The sequence below is a fragment of the Petaurus breviceps genome, unplaced genomic scaffold, assembly GCF_028583685.1.
Source record: "Petaurus breviceps papuanus isolate PSGF00001 unplaced genomic scaffold, PetGlider_PUasm1.0 118, whole genome shotgun sequence".
In the NCBI taxonomy this organism is placed as follows: Eukaryota; Metazoa; Chordata; class Mammalia; order Diprotodontia; family Petauridae; genus Petaurus; species Petaurus breviceps.
In genome coordinates this window covers 25,166,277-25,192,655 of record NW_027185616.1, presented here as the reverse complement: position 1 = coordinate 25,192,655, position 26,379 = coordinate 25,166,277, and the positions used below count along the sequence as shown (strand labels likewise).

Here is a 26,379-nt window from a genome sequence, read left to right as displayed (position 1 = left end):
ACGTAATTGTGGTGAAAATAATAATAACACCCTGTCTTTTAAAAAATTTATTCATTTACTTTTAGTTTACAACATTCAGTTCCACAATCCCTTGAATTCCAAATTTCCTCCCCTTCCCTCTCTTCTCCCTTCTCCCCATGGCAGCATGCAATCCAATATAGGTCCTACAAACACCTTCAGATTAAACGTTGGTCAGGTTGCAAAGAAGAATTATAACCAATGGAATGAACGATGAGAAAGAAGGAACAAAACAAAAAAAGGGAGGAAATAGTTTGCTTCAATCTGCATTCAGACTCTAGTTCTTTCTCTGGATGTGAATATCCCTTTCCATTATGAGTCTTTTGGAGTTGACTTACTGCATTGATTATTGCATTGCTGAGAGGCACCCAGTCTATCAAAGTTAGTCATCACACACAAGATGTGTCTGTAGTTGTGTACAAAGTTGTCTTGGTTCTGCTCTCCCTCAGCATTAGTTTATATAAGTCTCTTCAGGTTATTATGAAGTCTGTCTGCTCCTCATTTCTTATAGCCCAATAGTGTTGCATTACATTCATACACCACAATTTGTTTAGCTATTCCCCATTGATGGGCATTCCCTTGATTTCCAGTTCTTTGCCACAACAAAAAGAGCTGCTATAAATATTTTTCTACATATGGAATACCCTGTCTTTGAAAACTACCTTTTATTTCAAAACATATCTTGGTGTATATACCTTCTGGGTAAGTATAAAGACTAATGTTTAGCGCAGATAAGGATCTGGATCTTAAGATCAGGAAAATTTGTGTTTGGCTTTTTTTAGTGTATTGAAATCTCTTTGTAGCATTAAAAGGAGAGGAGTCTTGGATTAGCTCTTAAAATAGTTGTGGCACCTTCGGGAAGTCAAAGTGATTTGCTTTATCTGTAACCCACTGATCAATGAAGTTTTTTACCAAGGCTCAGAGACAGTGATGACATCTGACATCCATATAATATGGAATGTTAATTCCCCCCTTCCCCTTTCCTCCTAAAACACACCAAAACGGGGGGGGGGGGGAAAGGTAATCTGTTTTGCTTTGGTCCTTGAAGCAAGCAGCCCAGTATCTCTTTAGAAATAGCCAAGGATATGGTTTCCCTATTAGCAAAGTGAACCAAATCATAGTGTGTGAAATGGTGGTTGGCTCTCAGCACCATCCCCCCCTTTTTAAATCTGTGTTACAGATTTTTTATTTTGTAAATAATATTTTATTTTTTCCAATTACATGTGAAGTTAGCTTTCAATGTTTCTCTCTTTTTTCCCTTTTTTTTTTCTTTTGCTTTTTGGAGGGGGGGAAGGCAGGACAATTGGGGTTGAGTGACTTGCCCAAGGTCACAGAGCTAGTTAAGTGTCTGAGGCCAGATTTGAACTCAGGTCACTTCTGACTCCAGGGCTGGTGCTCTATTCACTGTGCCAGCTAGCTGACCTCAACATTTATTTCTTATAAAACTTTCTTTGAGTTCCAATTTTTTTCCCTCTCCTCCCACCTCCCCAAGATGACAATCTGATATGCATTATACATGTGCAGTCATGTTAAACATATTTCCACATTAGTCATGTTATGAAAGAACAGAACAAAAGGGAAAAACTATGAAAAACAACCCCCCCCCCAAAGTGAAAATCGTATGCTTTGATCTGCATGCAGACTCATCAGTTCTTTCTCTGGATGTGGATAGTATTTTCCATCATGAATCTTTTGGAATTATCTTGGATCACTGTGTTTTCAGCCCTTTTTCTTGAAAATTGTTAAGGTCGGTGGAGGAGCTGCAAGTGTCTTTTTGAGGAGGGGCTATCCCTTCCTCTCGATATTTACCTAGCATTTTTAAGAGTAAGCATTCAAGAAATAAGGAGGTAAAATAAGTTATTATTATCATCCAGATAGGTTTATGGTTAAGCCATTTTTATGCTGCTTGGCTTAGAGAATGTGTCACAGAGTATTGGGGTTAAAAGACCAAGAGGACTATTTCAGGCATCTTGTATGCACTCAAGCAAGTGGTAACATTTTTTTCTATCACATCACATATGTGCTTAATGCGAATGATTTAGGTGAGGGGGTGTTACTGACTGTCAGGATTATCATTTACCCTTTCTGTTGGTGACCAAGATTCAGAAGGAGGGACATCTTTCATCTATAAAAGGAAGCCAAAAATTAGGGCACTTTCCAAAGGCAATTTCTCTATGCCTTAGTGGAAAATGGCCTCTATTTTAGCGTTTATTACATTTCCATTTCACATGAGCCTCAAAAGAAAGGCAGATTCATCCCTCCCAGCTTATTTTTTATTGTGTCTTTTTTTTTCTAAATCCTAAAATAAAGGAGAAGAACATGGCATGGTCAGTGTTGATCCCAGTAAATATTTATGTGTGGCTTTTTGCTCAGTTGTGTTGAGCCAGAGTAGTTGAAAGATAGAGAGAGAAAAAATAGCGAGAGAAAAAGACTAAAAACTCATGTCATGGAAGAAAATTTCCCCAGCTTCATCTCTCACAGTGATAACAATATATGAAAAATAATAACTCACATTTATGTAATGCTTATTATCTGCAAAGCACTTTTTCAGACAACCTGCATCACAATGGTGCATTAACTCCTATTTTACAGATGAGGAAAATAAAACTTAGAAAGGTGAAGTGACTTGTCCGTTTTTACCGATTTATTTAGTGCTGATGCCCGGACTCCTGACTCTAATAAGCAATGGTTTTTCTATTCTACTATGATCACTGTGTTCTCATCACTTTGACTATGTATGTTTTTTCTTAGTTGAGGACTCTGAGTTTTATGTTTTACAGTGAGCAATGTATAGAAGCCTATGAACTCCTGTTGGCACTAGCAGAAAGTGAACAATCTCTTATCCTTGGACAGTTCCGAGCAGCGGGTGTGGGATCTGTTGGTAAGAGCCATATGAATGTATTTCTCTCAAATCTCATTCTCTGCTTTATTGACTGTTGTGTTTACCTATACTCTGTTAAAGTATGTTTTTCCTTTTTCTCTCTTCTGAGTAAATTGTTTATTTATGGAATAAGAATTGCAATTGAAACACAGAAACAGACAAGTTAAAACAATCCTTCCCTGCAAAGGTATTTTCATGGGCTAATAGAATTGGTAGACATTAAAACAGTTACAGCAAAAGAAATGGTTCAACTTTCTTCTTTCAATGCAGGAACCCACTCTCCCTTCACTGTGTGACATTGACTTCAACAAGCTTATTCCTCTGTTGACTGAACTTTTTCTGAGTTTTCCTTCCCATCATCAGGGTTTTATAGTTTTAGTGTGAGTGGATTTTTCTTCTCTTTACTTTACCCTTCCCACTTGTTGTTCTATAAAACCCTGATTCCTTTGAAATGTAAATAGAGGTTCCGTGAGAAAAAATTTAAAACTTTCAATGTCTTACGCTTTAAAAATATGTAGAATCATGTGTATGTTTATGTATGAATTTCCTTATTTCCCCCCACATAGTCCAAATCTCCCTTTATCCTATAGTGTTCTCTACAAGCACTTTAATTCTGTCAGGTCATTCTTAACTTCTTTACCCACTCTTTTTCAAAAATTAAGATGATTACCTTTCCCCAGCTCCAAAACAGAGACAGTGCCAGCAATTCCATTAGAAACCTCATTTTTCAGCATCTTTTATTTGATCTGTAAAACTTTATTTTTCATATGAAACTGATCCAAAAATGGTATTGGCCAGCAGTCAAGATTTTAAAAAACATACCTGTTAACAAATATGATCAGTTAATGGGGAAAAAATCATTTGGCTTATTTTTAGTTTATATAAGAGAGAACTCTTTATCTTAAATCTCAAGAACATTGTTTTGTAAGCTTGTAGCCCAGAAAATGAGCACAACATAGCTAGTTGTGTAGTAGCTGGGATCATTTAAGTAAATGTTTAAAATTAATAATAAAATAGTTGATATTTACTTATAGGGAAACAGGCATGTATTATAAGATAACCTTCTTAGTTATGCCATTTCTTCAGAGCTGAATTTAAGGAATTCTAATACTTAAAGGATACATGATTTTATCAGTGTCAGTGCTTTTTCTAACCAACTAGATTGCAACCCCCTCTCCTTTAATAGTCTTCATGAGTTTCTTTGGCAGGGAGAAAAATCATTAACTGGTGAGCCAAGCTGAGCTGCTACTCCTCTGTGAACTCTTTAAGCTTAGTCCATAGTACACAGGCACAGTCCTTTACTAGACTCATATCTGAAACCTTTCCATCTTGGTATGTCCTGCCAGCTTCTGTACTCTACTGGCATAGCCTTTGAATACTCAGACTTAACTCCATACCCCAGTGAGTTATTAGAATAAGAAGTTAGTAGAAGGAGAAATGAATTGGGAAATGAAAAATGACTCAACAGCAACAAAAACAATAGATTCCCAAGGTACCCAAAGTTTATTCCAGTGATCTCACAGCAATAATGTTTTAGAAAGGGTACTCGAATCCAGATCTTCTAGACTTTCAGACCCAGTTTGCTATCTGTATTACATCATGCTGCCTCTTATTTGTGTCAGTGAGAAGGAAATGCCATAGAACAGTAGAATTCTATTCTTTCCCAGTGTAATTTTTTGTTTCTCATAGACTTCACGGAGGGTTTTTTTTGGTTAATTTCATGCTTCATTTGCCATTTTTATTAAGAATGTAGCTAGAGTCATATAATGCTTTAATGTTTGCAAATCTCTTTATATGTATTACCTCATTTGGTTAACTATAGATCAGCTAAACTAATAATAGAGATGCTATAGCACAGGTAAAGGAAATCTAGAGATAATTCAGTGCTTTTATTTTAGCCACTATTTCCTTCCCATTTCCCTAATAAATCTTTTAGCAGGGAAGTGAACTAGTAATAAAGTTGCATTATTCTGCTCTTTGTTTTTCTTTCCTGCCCTCATAAAGAAGAGGTATTTTCATTGTACTATGAAAAAAAGTGATAACCTGAGCCTAAACTGGATAATTCTTAAATAATTGGATGTTAGAAGTGAAAGGGATTTCATTGCATAGATGAGAAAACTGTGGTCAAGAAAGAAGATTACAAGACCGAAAAACAAGATTATACAATGAGAGAGCCAGAATGAGAACCCAGGTGTGCTGACATTTAGTCTAATGCCTTTTTCCCTACAGCACCCTGCTTCTCATCCATTGAATAATTGAATATTGCTTGCCTATGTTCCTCCCCAGGCTTATGCTATGTCAATTATTCCACTGATTACTTTACAACTTAGGGGACCAGACAAGAGATGAAAATGTTACCCAGATGCTCAAGCATGCTCATGATTGCCGGAAGACAGCTGAGAATGCCGCCAAAGCCCTGCTGATGAAGCTGGATGGGAGCTGTGGGGGAGCGTTTGCTGTCCCTGGCTGCAGTGTGCAGCCTTGGGAGAGCCTTTCTTCCAATAGCCATACAAGGTAACCAGAACACGTTTCCTTTCTTGTCCTGTCTGCATTTTCTTTCAGCCTTAATAAAACTATTGAGGTTTGAGTCCACCTTTTTATTCAGACTGACATGCAAGCGTGTGTGTGTGTGTGTGTGTGTGTGTGTGTGTGTGTGTGTGTGTGTGTACAGGTATGAGTATGCTTTCAGCGCCATCATCAGGCTTGCATGACCTATTCTTTTTTTAAAATTTGGCAATACTACTTTCAAAAAAGAATCATTAAAATTTCGAGCTGTAAAGGATTTCTTTAGAGATCATGTCATCAAACCTTCTCCTTTTCCAGATGAAGAAACTGAGGCTCAGAATATGAAGTCATAGTACAGTAGAAGAATGCTGGCTTTTTAGTCAGAGAACCTGCTTAAGTCTCACCTTTAATGCTTATTTCTTGTGTGACACTAAGCAAGTCACTTAACCTCTCTGGGACTCTTCTTCTCAACAGTAAAGGGACTTCAAGATCTCTTCCTCATACCTGAACCTTTAAAAAGTTCAAATATACAGTTGAATCAAATGCTAAAGAATTGTGTATTTGCTGTTTTTATCATCAACAGAGGATAGCACCACGTGTTTGTGAGGCTTTAGGATAAATATTTGTCATATGTTAAAGAAGTTTGATAATGGCAGAAACTTTTTCTGGTCATTCCAGTATGGAGGAAATGTTTTCTCAATCATCTTCTCTTTTTCCATTTGCAGATCAAGTGCCTAAAGCCTTATAGAATATAGATTGAATTTACATCGCGGTGTAGGAAGTTCTATTTGTGTTAGTGCTAAGGGTTTCAAGATGTGCCACTCATAAGTGCAGCCATATGGATTGGTGCATCTTTGTGCCTGCCTCAAATTCCAGAGGAAGGCAGAATTCCCCGAAATTTACTTGGCCAGTTACCCACAGCTATGTCTCCTACTTACTTCAACTTATTCCAGCATTGACTTCCTCTCGTGTACAGAAAGAAATTTTATTCAGATTTTGGCGTCAATACAAAAAGCAGGTATTTTTCCGAATGGTATGTCCAGATGTGTTATATCTACACTTTGTATATTCATTTGACTTAGGTGTATGTATCTACTTTCTCAGTGACAGCTTATCTAGTTAGAGCAGTGATTGGGACAGTTAAGATTGGCATTTCCTTTGTGCCATAAATCTTCTATTTAAGTGATTCAGTAGAGTTATTCTCTTCAGCGGTCTTAGATCTACACCCAGAAGTAAATTTAGAGGTATGTGAGGAGAAAAAGTTTTATCACCATCTGTTTGGAAAGGAGATAAAGATGAGAAAGAAGATAAAAATTTCTAAAAATCCTAGTTGTATATGCAAATTTAACCTTTCTCAAGGTACACGTATGAGTCTTAAGTTTGGCTGCATTGCTATCTTAGGAAAACATTTTTTTCTCTAATATATTTATGAAAGGTTCAGAATGCCACAAAATGTGCTCTATACCAGGTGACCTGTACTAGCGCTCAGAGAATCATCTCTGGAGCTTGAATGAACTAAACAAGTTTAATGCTATGTGGCATGAACAAAAACAAAATCCCCAAATGCTTTCATAATTATAGTAATTACTTTATTTGTTTGTTGATCCTGAAAGCCTAACTCATGGACTGCTAGACTGTTGAAACTAGAAAGGATCTTTGATATTTTCTATTCCAAATCTTCTCGTCTTATAGATGAGAAGACTGTAGCCCAGCGTGGCAAAGTGACTTACCTACCACCAAGAGAAGAAAATTACTAAAATGAAATTTTATATGACATATCTAGAGTTGTTAGGAGTCTTTTGGGATAGGGGATTAGAGTGGTGAAATGACTGAAATTTAATTTTTGTTCTAAACTTAATTTTTGCCAGACGGTGATCTTAATTTTTATAGGGGTTTTTGTCAAATAGCGAGACTTTCCCCTCATAACTGGCATCTTTTGCAGTTTCATATGCAATCATCTTTTTTGTTGTATTATGTTCTGGAAATGCTTGTTTTATTCCATTTATTTTATTCCATTTATTCTCTGTGTCCGTCTCCTTCCCTTTCTTCCTTCTTCCTTCCCTCCATCCCCCAGTACAAAGTAATTTTTATTGTCTATTGCTTTGTAATATAGTTTGAGATCTGATACTAATAAACACCCTTCCTTCCATTTTAAAAAATTCTTACCCTGGAGAGTCTTGAGTTGTGTTCCTACATGTGAATTTCATTATTTTTTTTTCTAAGTTTACAAAATATTTTTTTGTGGGTCTGATTGCTTTAGCACTGAATAAATGAATTAATTTATTAATTTACATTGTCATTTTCATCATATTGGATCAACTTAATGAAAATAATGTTGTTTAAATCATTTAGGCCTGTCTATATTTCTGCAAAGAGTATTTTAGAATTTGATTCATATAGGCCCTGGGTAAATTTTCGTAGATGGACTCCCAAGAATTGCTTAGCTTCTCAAGTTATTTTTGAGGGAATTTCTCTTTCTTGCTCATCTTTTCAAACTTTGTTGGCCATACATAGGAATGTTGATGAATTATGTGGATTTATCTTGTGTCCTACAACTTTATTGAAGTTAATTATTTCAGTTGATTTTTACTTGACTCTCTAGGGTTCTCTAAATCAATGTATCTTTAAACAGAGATAATTATATTTTCCTTTGCCTATATTTATCTAAATTTCTTTATATTGCTTATAGTTTGCATTTCTAGCACAGTGCTAAATAATATTAGTGATAATGGGAATCCTTGCTTTACCTCTGATATTATGGGAAAGGTCACTCACTTTTTTTCATTACCTATGTTTGCTCTTGGCTTTTGATAAATGCTATTTATTTTATTAAGGAAAGATACAATTATTTCTAGAATTTATAATAGAGTTTTTAATATAAGTGGTTATTGGATTTTGTCAAAATATATATATATTTTTTAAAGCAGTTGGGGTTAAGTAACTTGCCCAAGGTTACACCGCCAGTTTTTTTGTGTGGGTGTTAAGTATGTCAGGCCAGAACGGATCCTGGGTCCTCCCAAGTCCGGGGCCAGTGCTCTTACTCATTGCACCACCTAGCTGCCCCTTGTCAAAATATTTTTAATCTCTATTGAAATTTTAAAATTTTAAATTTAATTTAAAAAATTTTAATTTTAAATTAATTTTAAAAATTCATTTTAAAATTAATTACATTATTAAAGTTATACTTACAATCGTCCTTATGTTGAATGAGCCCTGAATCCCTGATTGTAGCACCAGTGCAATATTTACAGCACCAATGGTCACTATAAATACACCTTCATAGTGTTCGATCACAATATGTATAACAGACTTTCCATATAGAAGACAGAAGCAAAACATTTATTCAGACAACAGAAACCTAAATCCCTAAAACCAATAAGTCTATTCCATCATAGTAGCAAAGAAGCTAATAAGTCATAACAGCACAGGGAGCCACAGCATCCTTCAGCCTTCTCACAAACCAACACAAAACCAATATTTACTCACAAGCCTGTCTCCCTGGAATGTGTCCTCTCTTCCCAACTGTGTCAAGCTGCTCTGACTCCCAGCTTCCTGTGGCCTCTACTACACTCATCAGCAAACTGCTCCCACAGCAGGATTCATGTGATTACATTTCAGCCCATTAGGAGGCAGAGTATATTTTCAAAGCAGAGAAGGTCTTCAAATTTCCTTAGGGTCATTAAGGGGCAGGGAAGATTTTCAAATTCCCATTACCATTACATTGGTATAAACTCAATCTGGTATATAATCTTTCTAATATGTTGTGGTAACCACCCTGCCAATAAAGCATTGTCAGGGAGGTTAAAACAAGAAAACATGAAAAAATGTTTCGTCTCTGTACAGTCTCTTCTTTTTTTTTTAGGTATCAAGACCATATTTGCATCATGGAAAGAAATTGGAAGGGTGCTTTCTTTTCTTATTGTTGCAAACAGTTTATGAACTATTGGAATTAATTATTTGATTGAATTTGATCTTGTGAATTTATCTTGTCCTGAAGGTTTATTTTCCTTTGGAAGATCATTTATGGTTCACTCAAATTCTTTTTCTAGCATCATGCTATAAATAGTCCAATTCTTTTGTTAATCTGATTATCTGTGCAAGTTATCAGGGCTATTAACATGTATTTAGACAAAAATTTCTAATATCCTTTTTTCTTGATTAATTGTTGTAGCTCCTTTTTTATTTCTATATGAACAATTTGGTTTTGCATCCTTTTAAAAATCTGGTTACCTATCTGTATCATATTTTAACTAGATTTTAGTTTTGTTTTTCAGAACAGCTTTTTTGCTTTTAATTTTATTGCTCTTTCATTTCATTAATTTCTACTTTGTTACTTAGTTGGGTTTGTGTGTATTGCTGTTGTTAAAGCTTGGTTTTTAAATGCATGCTTACTTCATTGATTTGTTTCTTACTTTTACTGTTGAAAGTGTTTAGAGAGATATAACACCTATCCCTCACAACTACTTTGTCTGCATTCCATAGGTTTTCATATGTTATCTCAGTAAAATTTGTCCTTTGTTCTACACAGATTTTAGGATTAAATTATATTTAGTCACCAGTTACTGTTTAATTCTTTCTTTAATATCTTTCTGTTTGGGGCAGCTAGGTGACACTGGCCCTGGAGTCAGGAGGATCTGAGTTCAAATCCAGCCTCAGATGCTTGACACACTTACTAGCAGTATGACCTTGGGCAAGTCACTTAACCCCAATTGCCTTGCCTTCTCCCATCCAAAAAAGCAAGATCTATTGAATGTAGTTTTATTACATTTTGAACAGTAGATTATAAGTTTAGTGATTTTGCTTTTCTATTTTTTTGTTGTTGATGGTGGTTGTGTGTGTGTGTGGACTCTATGTCCCAGAGGCATGGTCAGGTTTTGTAAAGGTGTCATATTTAACTGAAATTTATGTGAATTCCTCTGTAGTCTCATTTGTAAAGTCAATCCCAAGCAACTCTCCTGAGGACTGCTTCTGTGAATAACTTAAAGGATATAATTGAATAATATAGTGAACTCTCTATTTATTCAGCAATAAACTAAAGCAGAACATCAAGAAACTAAAGCACAACATTCACAGCAATGTAGCATAACAACTTATTACTAAGGTGGCCACATAGCCTTAAATAAATCATATCATTCAGTAAGTCACAATCTCCTTGATCAGTACACAGTATCCAAGTAAAGTCCTCTTTCACCTTGACTCACAGCTGGCTTCCAATCATCCTTAAATCAATCATCCTTAAGAGGTAGAAGTATGAACAACATCCACCCCTAGGTCACAGTAAGTCACAATCTCATCAGTCAATAAGAGTACCCAAGTAAAGTGTTCTTTCATCTTGACTAGAGGCTGGCTTCCAAACTCCTTGGCTCCTCTTCCATGGACTGACCACTCCCAGCTCTTGCCTAGATGAGCATTTAGGCAGCTCTCTGCTCCTGTTCTTTATCTTAGCTCATGGGGACTGCTCCACTCCAAGCCCTTCACAGTTTCTGTTACAAGACCTTCTGTCTGAGAAATCAAACACAAATCAACAATAAAGTCCTCTTTCAGGGCTTCTGTGACAACAGTACAGTAAGTCCTCTTTCAGGGCTTCTATCTAAGAACAACCCATAGGGTGCTTCTGTCTGATAGAACAACAGACAAGGCTTTTGTCTGACAGAACAACAGAGTGCTACAGAGTGCTACAGAGTGCTGACATCACAAACATTCCTCTCTCAGTTCTGCCTGTTCCCAGTTGGGTTCTGTGTCCCAGAGTTTTTCTCTGTTCCTTCGTGTTCTACCCTTCCTGTTCCATTCTTTCAGAAAGCTCTTCCTACCATGGGCACCATGTGATTACATTAGGCCTATTAAGGGCAACACAATGTATACTGTTTCTAGCAAAGACTCTTGATGCAATCAAAGATGAGGCTGAAAAGCTAAAACAAGCAAAGTACTATGCCATTACACCATTCGGTCTGTTATATCTTACTCTTAGAAATTCTCTTTGCATTCTTAACTTCTTCTATAATCCTATGACTTTCACTATATAATTTTAGTCAGTAAATTTTTCTCCCTTCCTTCCGTCTGAACCTTTTGAAATCTGCTTTCCCAAAATATAAAGTTCATGTCAGACTAGGCCAGAATTTCCTCTCCTTCATCAGTCTCTTGGAGTAAACAGTCAATTCTCTCCAGGGTTCTCACTTTCTACTCTAACAGCTTGTTCCTCCCTAATAATAAGAATAAGATCCAAAATAGATTTTCACTTTGTTGGTTCCTGAACTTTTTAAAATATGAAATTATCACTAAATCAGGAATTTATTAGCTGCTCTGTTTTAGTAGAGAAAGAACTCCACCTAACATGTGGATAGGCCCCCATCATTAATATATTATTCCTTCATGTCAGACTTATGATCTGTTCTACAAACTCCACATCTATTTCTTTTTTCTATAGAAATGCATGGTCAGCTCCAGTGTCGGGATGACCTGGGATCGAATCCAGGCTCAGACACTTAGCACCCACCCAGAAACACCTGGCCGTGTAACCTTGAGCAAGCTACTTAACCCCGATTGCTTAAAAAAAAGAAAAAAGAAAAGAAATGCATCGTCAAAACAGTTTGTGAACCAAAGCATGATACTGACAAAAAGACAAAATTGGTCTCTTCTTGGTGCTAGGTTTTGGACAAATGTATTATATGTATAATTATATTATATATATAATTATTAATTATTATACTAATTATATATATAATACAAATGTATTATATGTATAATTATATTATATATAAATTTATATATATAATATAATATAATATATAAGTATATTATATATTATATGCATATTAAATGTATTATATGTTATAAAACTAAGCCTACCTTCCATATTTTGTTGGGACTTTTCCACAGAAGCTCAAACCCATAACACTTCCTAAAAAAAAAAAAAAAAAACATCTCCCCCAACTTCAAGCATGCATTGGCTGAAGATTCATTTTTGACATTTGTACATTAAGAAAGGTAGCAGGGAAAATCTGCTGATTTTTGGAACGTGAAAAGTCTTCATTCCAGTTTTCTGAAGAGGAAAAAAAGGAGGCAAAACCATCCTGTATTTTCTCATTTCCTTATTAGACAAGCTCCATATGCAGTGCCTTCACTGCTTCTTCTATCACTCTTTTTTTTTCTTTTTCATTTCTTAGCATTCTTTTTTTTTTCTTTTTGAAGGGGGGAGGGCAGGGCAATTGGGGTTAAGTGACTTACTCAAGGGCACATGACTAGTAAGTGTTAAGTGTCTGAGGCCAGATTTGAACTCAGGTCCTCCTGACTCCAGGGCCAGTGCTCTATTCACTGTGCCACCTAGCAGCCCCATTTAGCATTCATTGAAAAAATTTTTTACTTCCTAATTCTCTGACTTCCACTAGCCTCTCCCCCTACCCATTTGAGAATTCAAACAGTATGATACCCATTATACACGTGAAGCATGCAAAACATATTTCTCTATTAGCTATGTTGCAAAAACAACAAAAATAAAAAGAAGAAAAGTAAAGTGAAATAAGATACATGCTTCAGTCTGCACTCAGAGTTCACCAGTTCCCTCTCTGGAAGTAGATAGTATTTTTCAGCATAAATCCTTTGAAATTGTTTTGGATCGTTGTATTGATCAGAGTACCTAAGTCTTTCACAGTTGAGCATCATTACAGTGTTGCTGTTACTGTGTACAATGTTCTTCACTTTGCATCGGTTCCTATATATTTATCAAGTTTTTTTTAAACCATCTCTCTTGTCATTACTTATAGCACAGTAGTCTCAGTAATATACCACAACGTGTGCATCCATTCCTAACTATTGACATCCCCTCAATTTCCAATTATTTGCTACCACAAAGAGTTAGTATAGTGTTTCTGTACCTTCTGTCCTTTTCCTTTGTCTTTGATCTCTAGGATAGGGATGGACAGTTTTATAATCCTTTGGGCATCGTTTCAAATTGTTCTCCGAAATAGCTGGGCCGGTTTGTAGCTCTACCAATAGTGCATTAGTATTACTCTTTTCCCACATCCCCTCCAGCATTTATCATTTTCCTTTTCTATCATATTAGCCAATCTGATAAATGTGAGATGGTACCTCAGAGTTCTTTTAATTTGTATTTCTCTAATTATTAGTGATTTAAGAGTGTTTTTTTCAAATGACTGTTGATAGCTTTGATTTCTTCTCCTGAAAACTGTTTATATCCTTGGACATTTATCAATTGGGAAATGGCTCTTATTTTTACAAATTTGAAAGCCCTTGTTAGAGAAACTTGCTGTAAATTTTCCCCCAGTTTCCTGTTTTCCTTATAATTTTAACTACATTAGTTTTGTTTTTGCAAAACTTTTTAAACTTAATGTAATCAAAATTATCTGTTTTACTTTCCATAATCCTTTCTGTCTTTTGCTTCATCATAATCTCTTCCCTTGTGCATAGATATGGCAGGTAAAATCTTCCATGCTTGCATAATTTAATTATGCTATCACCCTTTATGACTAAATCATGTATTCATTTTGACTTTATCTTGGTTTATGGTGTGAGATGTTGGTCTGTGCCTAATTTCTGCCAAAGTGCTTTCCAGTTTTCCCTTTAATTTGTGCTGAATAGTGAGTCCTTGCCCCTAAAATTTAGATCTTTGAGTTTATCAAATACTAAATCGACTACGTTTATTTTCTTCTATATATTGTACACCTGATCCATTTTGCTGATCAACCATTCTATTTGTAATCCAGTATTAGACTGTTTTCCTGATTACTGCTTTGTAATATAATTTGAAATCTGGTATTGTTGATAACCTTCTTTCATATTTTTTAAATTGATTCCCTTAATATTCTAGAACTCATGTTTTTCTGGATGGATTTTAACATTTTTCCTAGCTCTACAAAATAACTCTTTGGTAGTTTGATTGGTATGACATTGAATAAGTAAATTAATTTATAGAATTGTCATTTTCATTGTAGTTATTCAGCCTACCCATGAGCAATTAATATTTCTCCAGTTTTTTAGATGTCTTAATTTGTGTGAAAAGTATTTTTTAATTTTGTTCACATAGTTGCAATATTTGTCTTGGCAGGTAGACTCCCCACAATTTTGTGGGCAGCTATATTAAATGAAATTTCTCTATCTCTTCCTGCTGGATTTTGTTGATATTATCTGCAAATGCTGTGATTTGTGTGGGTTTTTTGTATATCCTACAACTTTGTGAAAGTTGTTAATTGTTTTGACTAGATTTTTAGTTGATTCTCTAATGTTCTCTAAGTTCTTATCATATTGTCTGCAAAGAACAATAGTTTTGTTTTTTCATTGCCTCTTCTTATTCGTTACATTTCTTTCCTTGTTTTTTTGCTATAGCTAGCATTTCTAGTACAGTATTGAATAATAATGGTGATAATGAACATCCTTGCTTCACCACGGTCCAATTGGAAAAGCTTCTAGCTTATCCCCATTACAGATAATTCTTGCTTTTCTTTTTTTTATATATTTTATTTCTCCCCAATTACATGTAAAAACAATTTTCAACATTTGTTTTTAAAACTGAGTTAGAAATTCTCTCCTTCCCTTTGTCTTCCTCCAATTGAGTAGGATAGGTTATACATATGTAGTCATGCAAAGCATATTTCCATATTAGTCATGCTGTATAAGAAAACATAGACCAAAATAAAAACCGAAGAAAAAAAGGAAAATTAAAGAAGAATTTTTCCATCTGTTTTCAGACTCCATCAGTTCTTTCTTAGGGGTGGAAAGCTTATTTTCGTAAGCCCTTCAAAGTGTCTTGGATCATTGTATTGCTGAGAATAGCCAAGTCATTCACAGTCAATAATCTTACAATATTGCTGTTACTGTGTACATGTTCTCCTGGTTCTACTTTGCATCAGTTTATATGTCTTTCTAGGTTTTTCTGAGAGCCTCTAGCTCATCATTTCGTATAGCTCAATAGTATTCTGCAACTTGTTCAGCCATCCTGCAGCTGATGACCATTCCCTCAACTTCCGATTCTTTGCCACTAGAAAAGAACAACTATAAATATTTTTCTAAGTGCTTTTCCTTTTTTTCTAAATATATGTATCTCTTTTGGGACACAGTGATATTCCTAAGTCCAAGGATACCCATAGTTTTATAGGCCTTTGGGCGTAGCTCCAGATTGCTGTAAATAATGGTTGAATCAGTTCACAACTCCATCAACAATGCATGAGTGTCTCATTTTTCTCACACCCCCTCCACCATTTGTCCTTTTCCTTTTCTGTGCTATTTCCCAATCTAATAGATATGAGATAGTACCTCAGAATTGTTTTAATTTTAATTTCTCCAATCATTAGTGATTTACAGCTTGTTTTCATAGTTATAGGTAGCTTTGATTACTTCTTCTGAAAACTAAATAAAACTGAAAAAATATTTTTGATCACTTATCAATTGGGAAATGGCTCTTCTGTCTATAAATTTGACTCAATTTATATATTTCAAAGATGTAACCTTCGTCAGAGAAACTCTTTTCAAATTTTTTTTCAGAGTTATGATTGCTAACGATATTTCCCTCCATCCTGTTTGCCTCCTGTTTGTTCTCTTATCTCTCTCCTTTCACCCTCAAAAGTATTTTGCTTCTGACTGTTACGTCCCCCAGTCTACCCAACCTTCTATGAGAACTCCCATTCTTCTCTTCTCCCCTTCCCCTCCGACTTTTCTGAAGGATAAGATAGATTTCGATGCCCAATTGAGTGTGTGATGTATTCCCTCTTTGAGTCAGTTCTGATGAGAATAAGGTTTAAGTGATCCCGACTACCTCCCCCTCTTCCCCTCCACTGTAAATACTCTTTCTTGCCTCTTTTATATTAAATAACTTAGCCCATTCTACCTCCCCCTTTCCATTTCTCCCAATGCATTCCTCTTTCTCATCTCTTAATTTTTTTTAGATATCTTCACATCATATTCAGCTGACATCTGTGTCCTCTTATATATATATATATATAGATAGATAGATAGATATAGATATATGCCTTCCAACTGCCCTAATAATGAGAAAGTTCTTCTGAGTTATAACTTTTATCCTCCCATGCTTAACATTAAGCCCATTCTGATTTCTCTTTACCTTTTTATGCTTCTCTTGAGTCTTGTATTTGAAAGACACATTTTCTCTACTAAGCTCTGGCCTTTACACCAGAAGTGCTTGAAAGCCCTCTGTTTCTTTAAATGTCCGTTTTTTTTTTGCCTGAAATATTACGCTCAGCTCTGCTGGTTAGGTGATTCTTGATTGTAATCCTAGTTCTTTTGCCCTCTGGAATATCATATTCCAAGTCTCCTGATCCTTTACTGTAGAAGCTGCTAAATCTTGTGTTTTTCTGACTGTAGTTCTTCAGTAGTTGAATTGTTTCTGTCTGGCTGCTTGCAATATTTTCTCCTTGACCTGGGAAGTCTGGAATTTGGCTATAATATCCCTGGGAATTTTCCTTTTGGAATCTCTTTCTTTGGAATCAAGTTTCCTTTTGGTGATCATTGGATTCTTTCAATTTCCATTTTACCTCCTGGTTCTAGAATAGTAGGGCAATTTTCCTTGATAATTCCTTGAAAGATGTTGTCTAGCCTGTTTGTTTTTTTTTTTGATCATGACTTTCTGGAAGTCCAATAATTTTTTAATGATCTCTCCTAGATTTATATTCCAGGTCAGTCCAATGAGATATTCTATATGTTCTTCTATTTTTTCATTCTTTTGGTTTTGTTTTATTATTTCTTGATATTTCATAAAGTCATTAGTTTCTATTTATTCAATTCCAGTTTTTTAAGGAATTATTTTCTTCAGTGACCTTTTCTACCTCCTTTTTCATCTGGCCAATTCTGCTTTTCAAGGCATTCTTCGCCTCATTGGATTTTTGTGTGTCATTTAGCATTTGGCCTAGTCTGTTTTTTAAGGTGTTTTTTCTTTCAGTGTTTTTTTTGCCTCCTTTACTAAGCTGTTCACTGATTTTTCATGATTTTCTTGCATCTGATTTTTCCTACCCATTTTTCTTCTGGCTCTTTTACTTGATTTTTAAAATCCTTTTTGAGGTCTTCCATGGCCTGAGACCAATTCGTATTTTTCTTGGAGTTTTTGGATATAGGAGTTTTGACTTTGTTGCCTTCTTCTGAGTGTGTTTTGATCTTCCTTGTCACCATAGTATCTTTCTATGGTCAGAAATTTTCCTGTTGTCTGCTCTTTTTTCAACCTGTTTTTTGACTTTTAACTCTTTGCTGAAGTGAGGCTCTGCTTCCAAGGTGGTTTTGTCCCACGCTTTCATCACAAGCTTCAGGACTTTTGTGTGACTGCTTTCAGAGATACTTCTTAGGGCCTTGTAAGTTTTCCATTCTTCCAAGGTAGATGATCTAAGGAGAAGTGTGTTGACTACTTTCCTGACTGTGGCCTGTGGTCTGGTCTGAGAGCTAACACAAGCCCTCTTTTGTACCATGAAAATGTGATGAGGGTCCCAGATCCCCTGTGGCTGCAAGCTCTGGTGTGCCACTGCTGCTCCTTGCCCTGGGACTGCCACCCAGGAGTGAGATCTGGATCTGACTCTGGGTAATGCCACAGTGTCCTGCCCCCAGTGCCAGCAAGGAGACCTTGTAATCTCTTCCTGACCAATTCCTCTACCCCCGTAGTGTCAGTGGGCTGAGAGCTCAGAAGTAGCCAGTGCTGCTGCTGCTGCTTCAGTCGCTCCCTAGGCCAGCTCCTGGTTTGCTGGGGCTAGGTCTGTGCTGGCCTAAGCTCTACTCTCACCTTGGTGATCTGCAGATCTTTTAAGTTTTCTTGGGCTGGAAAATGGTTTCACCCCATATTTTTGTGGGTTCTGCTGCTCCAGAATTAGTTTTAGGGCGTTATTCAAAAATGTTTGGAGAGGTTTGGAGGAGAGCTCAGGTGAGTTTCCTGCCTTTTCTCTGCCATCTTGCTCCACTCACTCTTGCTTTTGGTTTTAGATAGATGCTACTCATCATTTTATGAAAAGCTCCGTTTAATCCTATGCTTATTCCTAAAGCTCTATTTATTTCCCATGCTATTCCTATGTTTTATCAGTAGTGGATGTTGTATTTTGTCATTCTCATTCTCTCCTAATCCTTTTTCTTTCTTTCTTTCTTCCAGCCCCATCATTCAGCTTGACCTTTACACTCCAAAGTCAATCAGTTATCAAATGTTTATTAAGTACCCGCTATGTGCCAGACACTGGGGAAAGAAAGGCAAAAACAGTCTCCACTCTCAAGGAGTTCATAGTCTCATGGGGGAGACAACATGCAACAATTTTGTATAGACAAGGTATATTCGAGTCAGATCAGGCATAGTCTTGCAAATAAAGCACTAAGGTTCCAGAGGACTGGAAAAGACTTCTTGCAGAAGGTGAGACTTTAGCTGAGACTTGAAAGAAGCCAGGAAGCAGAGAGATAAGGAGAAAGAGAGCTCCAGGAAGAGGGGGTAGTCAATGAAAATACATGGAATTAGGAGATGGAGTGTTATGAGTAAGAGACAGCTAGGAGAACCATATTTCAGATTGCAGAGGCTTAAGGTTTTAAATGCTAAGCAGAAGATTTTGCATTTGATCCTTGAGTTAATAGGGAGCCATTGGAATTGATTGAATGGAGACAGAAAGAAGTATGATCTGTGCTTTAGGAAGATCAATTACCAGTAATCTTGTGACTGCCTTCTCTCAATCTTAACCCCTTTTGACCTCTCTGAAACCTTTGACACTATCAGTCACTTTTCCGGGACACTCTGTCCTCTACCTCGTTTTTCATGGCATATTGTCTCTCGTTCTGTTTCTACATCTCCTGACTGCTCCCTCTCATTCTCCTCTGCTGGTTTTTTATCTGTGTCATTCCCATTAAGTATGAATTTACCCCCAAGGATATGTCCTGATCCCTATCCACTTTGTTCTATATAGGATTTCACTTGGTGATGTCATTAGCTTCCAAGGTTTCACTTATTATCTCTGCAGATGCAGAGCTCCAGTCCCAGACAAAAACGTGCCTGTTTCACGTTTTGAACGTTTTATTATTTAAACTGCCTGTAGGTGTCTCAAAGTCAAGATGTTCAAAATAGAACTCCATTACCTTTTCCCAAAATATTTTCCTCTTCCAAACTTCTCTATTAGTGTAAAGTGAACCACAATCTTCCCTTTCATCCAGATTCACAGCCCCAGGATTATCTGAGATTCTTGATTTTCCCCCTCCCCTCATATAAAATCAGTTGCCAAGGTCTGTCATTTTTACTTTCACAATTCTCTGATTTATGTTGCCCTCTTTTGTTCTCACCATCCTTTGTCTGGACCCTTACAACAGATCATAAGGCCTGGATTTGCCCATGTCACACACACAGCCTCCCCCACTCAGTAAACTCCAATGGCTCTCTATTACCTGTTACCAGAGTCTAATATTTATTTGTGTAGCGCTTACATTCTTCAAAAACTGGCCCCTTCCTAACTCTCCATTCTTCTTACATTCCCCTTCTCTCCATATCCCCTGGGATCCTTGTCTCCTTCCTGTTCCTTACATGTGACATTCAGTTTTGTTCCCTTTCCTTAGCAAAGTTCTTTCCCATGTTTAGAATGTTTCACTTCAACCTCTGGCATCTATTAAGATTGTTCAGACACCCTGCAGGACCCCTTCCCCATCCCTCTCTCCTCCTTCCCCTCTGCCATCCTAAACTTCTCATCTAAGGTTACCATATATCTTCTTTGTGTGTACGCTCTATATAATTATTTACTTATGTAGTGTCTCCCCTTTAGAACTTAAGCTCCTTGAGGGCAAGAACTGTTTTCTTCTTTTTTGTTTTTCTCCCAGTGTCTGGAATGGTGCCTGGCTTAATAGTAAGCACTTAATAAGTTTTTCACCTGATTTTTTTTTTTACTTCTTTTGGACATTGAGCATAGTTATTTTAAGAATGGGAATAGGGAGAGATCTGAAAACTGAAATTAACTAAAAGTGCAAATAATCTCATGTAGTCTATACTAAATTAATGGTGGTAATGTAGGGGTGTGGGTTCAGAGGAGCACTCAGGAGTGTCTTTGTAGCACTGCCAGTAGTGTTTCCTCTTTGATTGCACAGTGACTGCTATACTCTGAAAGATCCACTGACAAGTAATCAATGCAAGTAAATGCAACATCATATGAAATCAAGCAAAACTAAAAGGAAAGGAGAAGCCCAATCATCCTGTGCTAGAGCCTCCATATTGCCTAGACTAGGGTGAAAATATATGTATGTGGGATGGCCAGGTGGCGCAGTGAGTAAGAGCCCCTGGGATCGAATCCGGGCTCAGATACTTACCACCACACCCAGAAACACCTGGCCGTGTAACCTTGAGCAAGTTACTTAACCCCAATTGCTTTAAAAAACAAACAAAAAAAGAAAATATATGTATGTGTACACTCTGTCTCTCCACACACACATACATATATGTATGCACACACACTTTATATATTTATATTACATACATATATATTCACACATACATGTATACATACGTGCATATGTGTACACACATACATACACAACTCCATTATTTTAAGCAATCCAAGCAGGGGAGCTCAGCTTTCCTTTATCCTACTGTTCATGCCTGCATCCGCTCCCCTCAATACACACAGCCTTGAACTCTGCCCCAAATGACTAAGATATAATACAATCCCAAACAGAATATTCCCTTGCTGACAACTGAGATCATCCAGTATTCTAGACAAGCAGAGTTAATGGATGACTTAACCCTCACCCAGCAGCTGACAGCCAGTCCCTAGGAGACAGACCACAGGCTGCTTTGTCTGCAAGTGTCTATAGAAAATGCCATATTACATTTTTTCCTTTTTTAAACATTATCAGAAGCATATTCAGCCATGGAGCATTAAGAGCATAAAGCCAAGTTGTAATTCACCTTAGCTGATCTCTTTCCCATGCCGAACTTCTGGAGGAGGAGAGAAGAGAGCTGGGCCTGGAAGGGCACTTTGTTGCTCATCTGGAAATTAAACTTTCATTTTGGGAAAGCAGTTTTTGCTTGGTTATAGGGTGTCCACAAAGTGGATTTTTTTTTCTTTATAAAACTACTTTTAGAAACAAAAGGCAGCCGGGCTTTTTTCTATTGCTTATTCACACAGTCTGGAACAGAGATGGAGGTATGGGGGTGGGGAGGGAGGGCTGCAAAAGACTAATACTCTTTGAAAGGATTTGACATGCATCCAAGCCTTTCAGCCCTGGGCCTCACTGGTTCAAGTTCTCCAGAATCATTTTAAATGATCCCTTTCAGTTCTAAAATTATAGGATTTCTTTCAGATGTAGGTTTTCTGGAATATGAGGATGGATTGGTATTATTTGATTTCCCACAAAGGGAGAAAGTGGGAGTCTTCTTAGCTCCCTCCATTCAGTCGTACATTCATCAAACATTTCATTAAATATCTGCTATATGCAATGCATTCAAAGGCAGTAGGGCCTAGTGAATAAAGAGAGGGCCGTGGAGTCAGAAAGACTACTAACCTTGCCTCTGACATATAAGAGCTGTGTGATATGGGCAAATATAGCTTAACCTCTTAGTGCCCTGGGCAGTTAGTTCTCTAATACTACAAAGTTACAGTGAAAGTTTCCTATGTTGATTAAGTCCAGACAAGTCTAGATGTGAATCTTGGGGGGAAAAAAATATGTAGTGTGATATACACCAGGGAAGAAAGAATACATAAAAAAGAGAAATAGTCCCGGTTGTATTTTGTCATAGAGGCATTAAGTCCCATATTTAGATGAAATGTAAAACAAATTAGGAGGCTATGAATGGGGATGTCTTTGTATTCCCAGCACCTCTTAGCACATTATATGTACTTAACAAATGATTGTTGCATGAATATAGTATAAAATCCTATAAGGCTAGAAGAAAGAAAAATAATTTGTAGGTTAGGGATGTGGAGAGATTGGGAAAACTTTGTGGAGTGTGTGACATTTGATTGGGGCCTTAAAGGGTGGGTGGGAAATCAAAAATGCCTATTTAGAAATAGTTCTATGGAAGATTGATCATGTACAAAAAAGTTGAAGAGGGACTTCAAGATGATACAGTCTCAGACAGCTAACTCTCATGTAGAAGAATAGAGAACTCAATCAACAAACATCTATTAAATACCTATTATGTACCATGTGGTGTGTTGGGATACAAAATAAAAATGAAGTAGTTCACAGCCTCATGGAACTGACATTCTACTGACATACAGTCTCAATGAGACAAAGTCATGTAGCCCATAAATATTTATATTTGGACCCAGGTGCTCTGCTAAGTTCTGGAGATACGTAGAGATGCAAAAGATAGTCGCTGTGCTTGAGAATCTCACAATCTTGTAGGGGAGACAAGCAAGCAGCTATCTACAAACAAGCTACATAGAGGACATCAACAGAAAGAAGGCCCTAGGATTAAGGGGGGTCAGGAAAGGCTTCCAGAAGAAAGGAGGGTTTTAGCTGGACCTCGAAGGAAGTCAGGAGACATACTAGGCATGCGCAAGCCCATGAAAATGCTTGGAGTTGGGAGATGGAATTCTTATTAAAAGGAGAGCAGCGAGGCCAGTGTCACTGCAGGAAAGTGTACCTGGGGCTTGGTAGGTTGTAAGAAGACTAGAGAGTTATGTGGGAGGTGGGGTGGGGTTTTGAATCCCAAACAGAGGATTTTATATTTGATACTAGAAATTATATGGAGCTCGTTGAAAAGAAGCATGACATAATCAGACCTGGGCTTTGGGAAGATGTCTTTGACAGCTGCATGGAGGAGGGACAGGAATGTGAAAACCCTTGTGGTAGACAAACCAACAGACTATTGTCCAGGCATGAGGAGATGAGGACCCACACTAGAGGAGTCGCAGTATTGAAGGAGAAAATGGGGTGAATAGATACAAAGGCAAAGTTGGCAAGTCTTCGTAACAGATTATTTGTGGAAAGCGAGAGAAAGCAGCAGAGAGTGGCACCCAGGTTGTGAGCCTAGGTAATTAGGAGGTTGGTGGTACCTTCACAAGTAATAGAGAAGTTTGGTAGAGGAAAGGGTTTGGGGAGGAGGAAAGAAAATGAGTTTTGGATATGTTGAATTTAAAATGTCTATGGGACACCAAGATTACAATGTCTAAATAGGATCTAAGCGTAGAGATGATAATTGAATTCCTGGAAGTCTTTGAGATCACCAAGTAAAATTATATAGAGAAAGTTGAGAAGAGGGCATGGGATAGAGCCCTAAGAGACACTCAATTAGTGGGTATGACCTGGATGAAGATCCCCCAAAGGAAACTGAGGAGTAGTCAGGGAGACAGGAAGAGAGCAGGAGAGAAGGGAAGGTAGTGCCTAAGGCAGGATGTGAACCCAAGTCCTCTGGTTCCATAGCCAATGATCTTCTCACTATACCATATCATTTCTGTTTGCACATTTATAGAAACAAAACAAAAATTAGGAGAATAGAGTGATGGGTAGTGTCAAAGACTGCAGGGAGGTCAAAAAGGATGAGAATTGAGAAAAGGGTGTTATATTTAGCAATTAAGAGATTAGTGACTTTGGAGAGAGCAGTTTTAGTTGATGAGGTTGGAAGCCAGATTGTAGAGTTAAGAAAGTAAGACGAAAGGATGTAGAGGTGCCTATTGTAGATGGCCTTCCCAAGGTGTTTAGCCGTTAAAGGGAGAGATACGGAACAATAATCAATAGGGATGGAGGAACTAGGGAAAGGGAGGCCAGAGCTGAGGAGGGAGAGCAGTGCAGGCTGGGAAATGAACAAAAGCACCTGATGGGAAGTAGCCTTGTGGGAAAAACAGCAAGAGGGCCAGTTTCTCACTCTAAACAACTAAATGTAGAAAGAGGAGTAATACTCTATGTATCTGGGCTGTGGGGGGTGTGAGGGGATAAGAAAAGGTTTGCCACAACCTTTGTTAGGCAAACAGTCATGGAAGAATAGAGGGAGTGACTTTGAAACTGTGCTTAGATAAGATAAATTTTTATTGGACTGAACTCAGTTTATGACTTCTAGCTCTTTTCAGAAGCATTCCAAAGGAGTGATATCTTAGGGCTGGTGTTTGGCAAGCAAGAGTCCTGATTCAAAAGGGAGTAGTGTATTAAAAAAGTTATCATCCTTTGCTTTTGTTTCCATTTTCAGTAGAACTTGGTGAATGTTTCCTCATCACCACCAGTTGCAGCGTTAGGCAACTCTCATCTCCGTGGGCTGGGCAAATTTCCCTAATGGTGTGTAGTATTGTTTGGTTGTTTCTGACTTAATGCTCTCCCTCCTCACCTCTGGCCTCCCTTTCCCTAGTTCTTCCATCCCTAGTTCCATATCTCTCCCTTTACGGCTAAAATCCTTGGGAAGGCCATCTACAATAGGCACCTCTACATCCTTTCCTCTTACTTTCTTAGCTCTACAATCTGGCTTCCAACCTCATCAACTAAAACTGCTCTCTCCAAAGTCACTAATCTCTTAATTGCTAAATATAATACACTTAATGACCCACAATTGGGTTTTTTTTTTTTTTTTTTGCCATTTCCTTCTCCAGGTGATGTAATAATGGGGTCTTTAAGCATAGAAAAACGTTAAAATCAGGTGAAGTCCCTAATGGCCCAGTTAGGGTAGAGAAAGGGTGGTTTGGCCCTGGGAAATGCTAGAAGCTGTCGGGTCACTACATAGATACTCCACAGATATTCTACAATACCCAGAGTGATAATGAGAAGGACTCTGGCTTTTCTTGTACTTTGACCTTTGTCATTTTAAGAACTTAAAAAAAAAAGATTTTTAAAAACACAAAAGCAAAGTCACATATATCCTCATAAAACTAAATTATTACCAAAGAATGCCTAGCTTTGATGTGAATTTTTTTTTTCTGAAGGCCTGAAATTTTTCTGAAAAGTTTTCTTACTTACTAGAAAAGAGACAATGTCCTTGAACCTCATCCTGTCTAAACATGCAAGTCTTATTATTACATATCCTTTGTCAGCAGTGCACATACTTAAATGTGTTTATCGTTCAATTGTCTCCAGATCTTAGAATCAGCCCTACCACTGTCATCCCCTTTCTACAAACATGGAAATAGAAATGGTGTGATACAGTTGGAAGGAGCCCTGGCTGTGGAGTTAGAAGGACCTGGGTTCACATCCTACCTTAGCTACTCCCTGTGTGACCTTGGTCAAGTAATTTAACCTCCTTGAGCTTCGGTTTCCTCATTTGCAAATTGAGGGGGTTTTTGTTTTTTTATGACTTAAAATTGTTTGATAAAAGTTAAATGACTTGCCCAGAATCACACTGTGGAGAGTTTGAGGCTGTAGGCTCCAGAAATCCCTGAAAAATGGTTTATTCCAAGGGCTATTTGGAAAACTATTTGTAAGTAATCACTTAATGAATTAGTTGGATGATGAAAAAAGAGAATAATTAGGTTTTTCTCTATTTTAAAATCTGCATTGTTCATTTGTGTTCAGCTTTATCATCTGTATGTATAAGAACATTCTTTGACCACACTCATTATTTAGTCTAACATTCTTTTATTAGGCCACTTTTTTATGTAATTGATAACCTTTCATTTCTAGGTAACACCTATTTTACTAGATTCTCCAAAAATGCAGGTAACATCACTGATCCTGTAAGAGCCAAATAGATGTTACAGAAAGGGCATTGTGTCTGGCAGATTGGAGACAGGAAGAGTACAGGCCTTCAGAAAAAAATACTTCACAGCAAAGCCACACATTCATTGGTAATAATTTAGTTTTAAGGAGATGTATATGACTTTTAAAAAATCTGTTGTGTGGTTTTTTTTTAAGAACAAGAAAAAGCCGAGTCCTCACTGTCACTCTTTGGGCATTGTGTCACTCCTTGGCTATTGTGTCACTCTTTGGGCATTGTGTCACTCTTTGGGCATTGTGTCACTCCTTGGGTATTGTGTCACTCCTTGGCTATTGTGTCACTCTTTGGGTATTGTGTCACTCTTTTGGGCATTGTGTCACTCTTTGGGCATTGTGTCACCCTTTGGGCATTGTGTCACCCTTTGGGCATTGTGTCACTC

The 26,379-nt window shown here is 37.2% G+C and overlaps 2 protein-coding genes across 6 annotated transcripts in view; one reads left to right on the top strand and one right to left on the bottom strand.

Annotated features, from left to right (window-relative positions):
- Window positions 1–26,379, bottom strand: part of DCP2 (decapping mRNA 2) — a 407,293-nt gene that overhangs the window by 273,766 nt on the left and 107,148 nt on the right. The gene's annotated exons all lie outside the window — the stretch shown is intronic.
- The window catches only part of MCC (MCC regulator of WNT signaling pathway), a 289,950-nt gene that overhangs the window by 221,049 nt on the left and 42,522 nt on the right, over window positions 1–26,379 (top strand). For all 5 annotated transcript variants that reach the window (XM_069087177.1, XM_069087206.1, XM_069087190.1 and 2 more), the window contains exons 11-12: window positions 2,799–2,899; window positions 5,230–5,413. In XM_069087177.1, coding sequence (XP_068943278.1) covers window positions 2,799–2,899; window positions 5,230–5,413 — 285 coding nt within the window. The remainder of the gene's footprint in view (window positions 1–2,798; window positions 2,900–5,229; window positions 5,414–26,379) is intronic.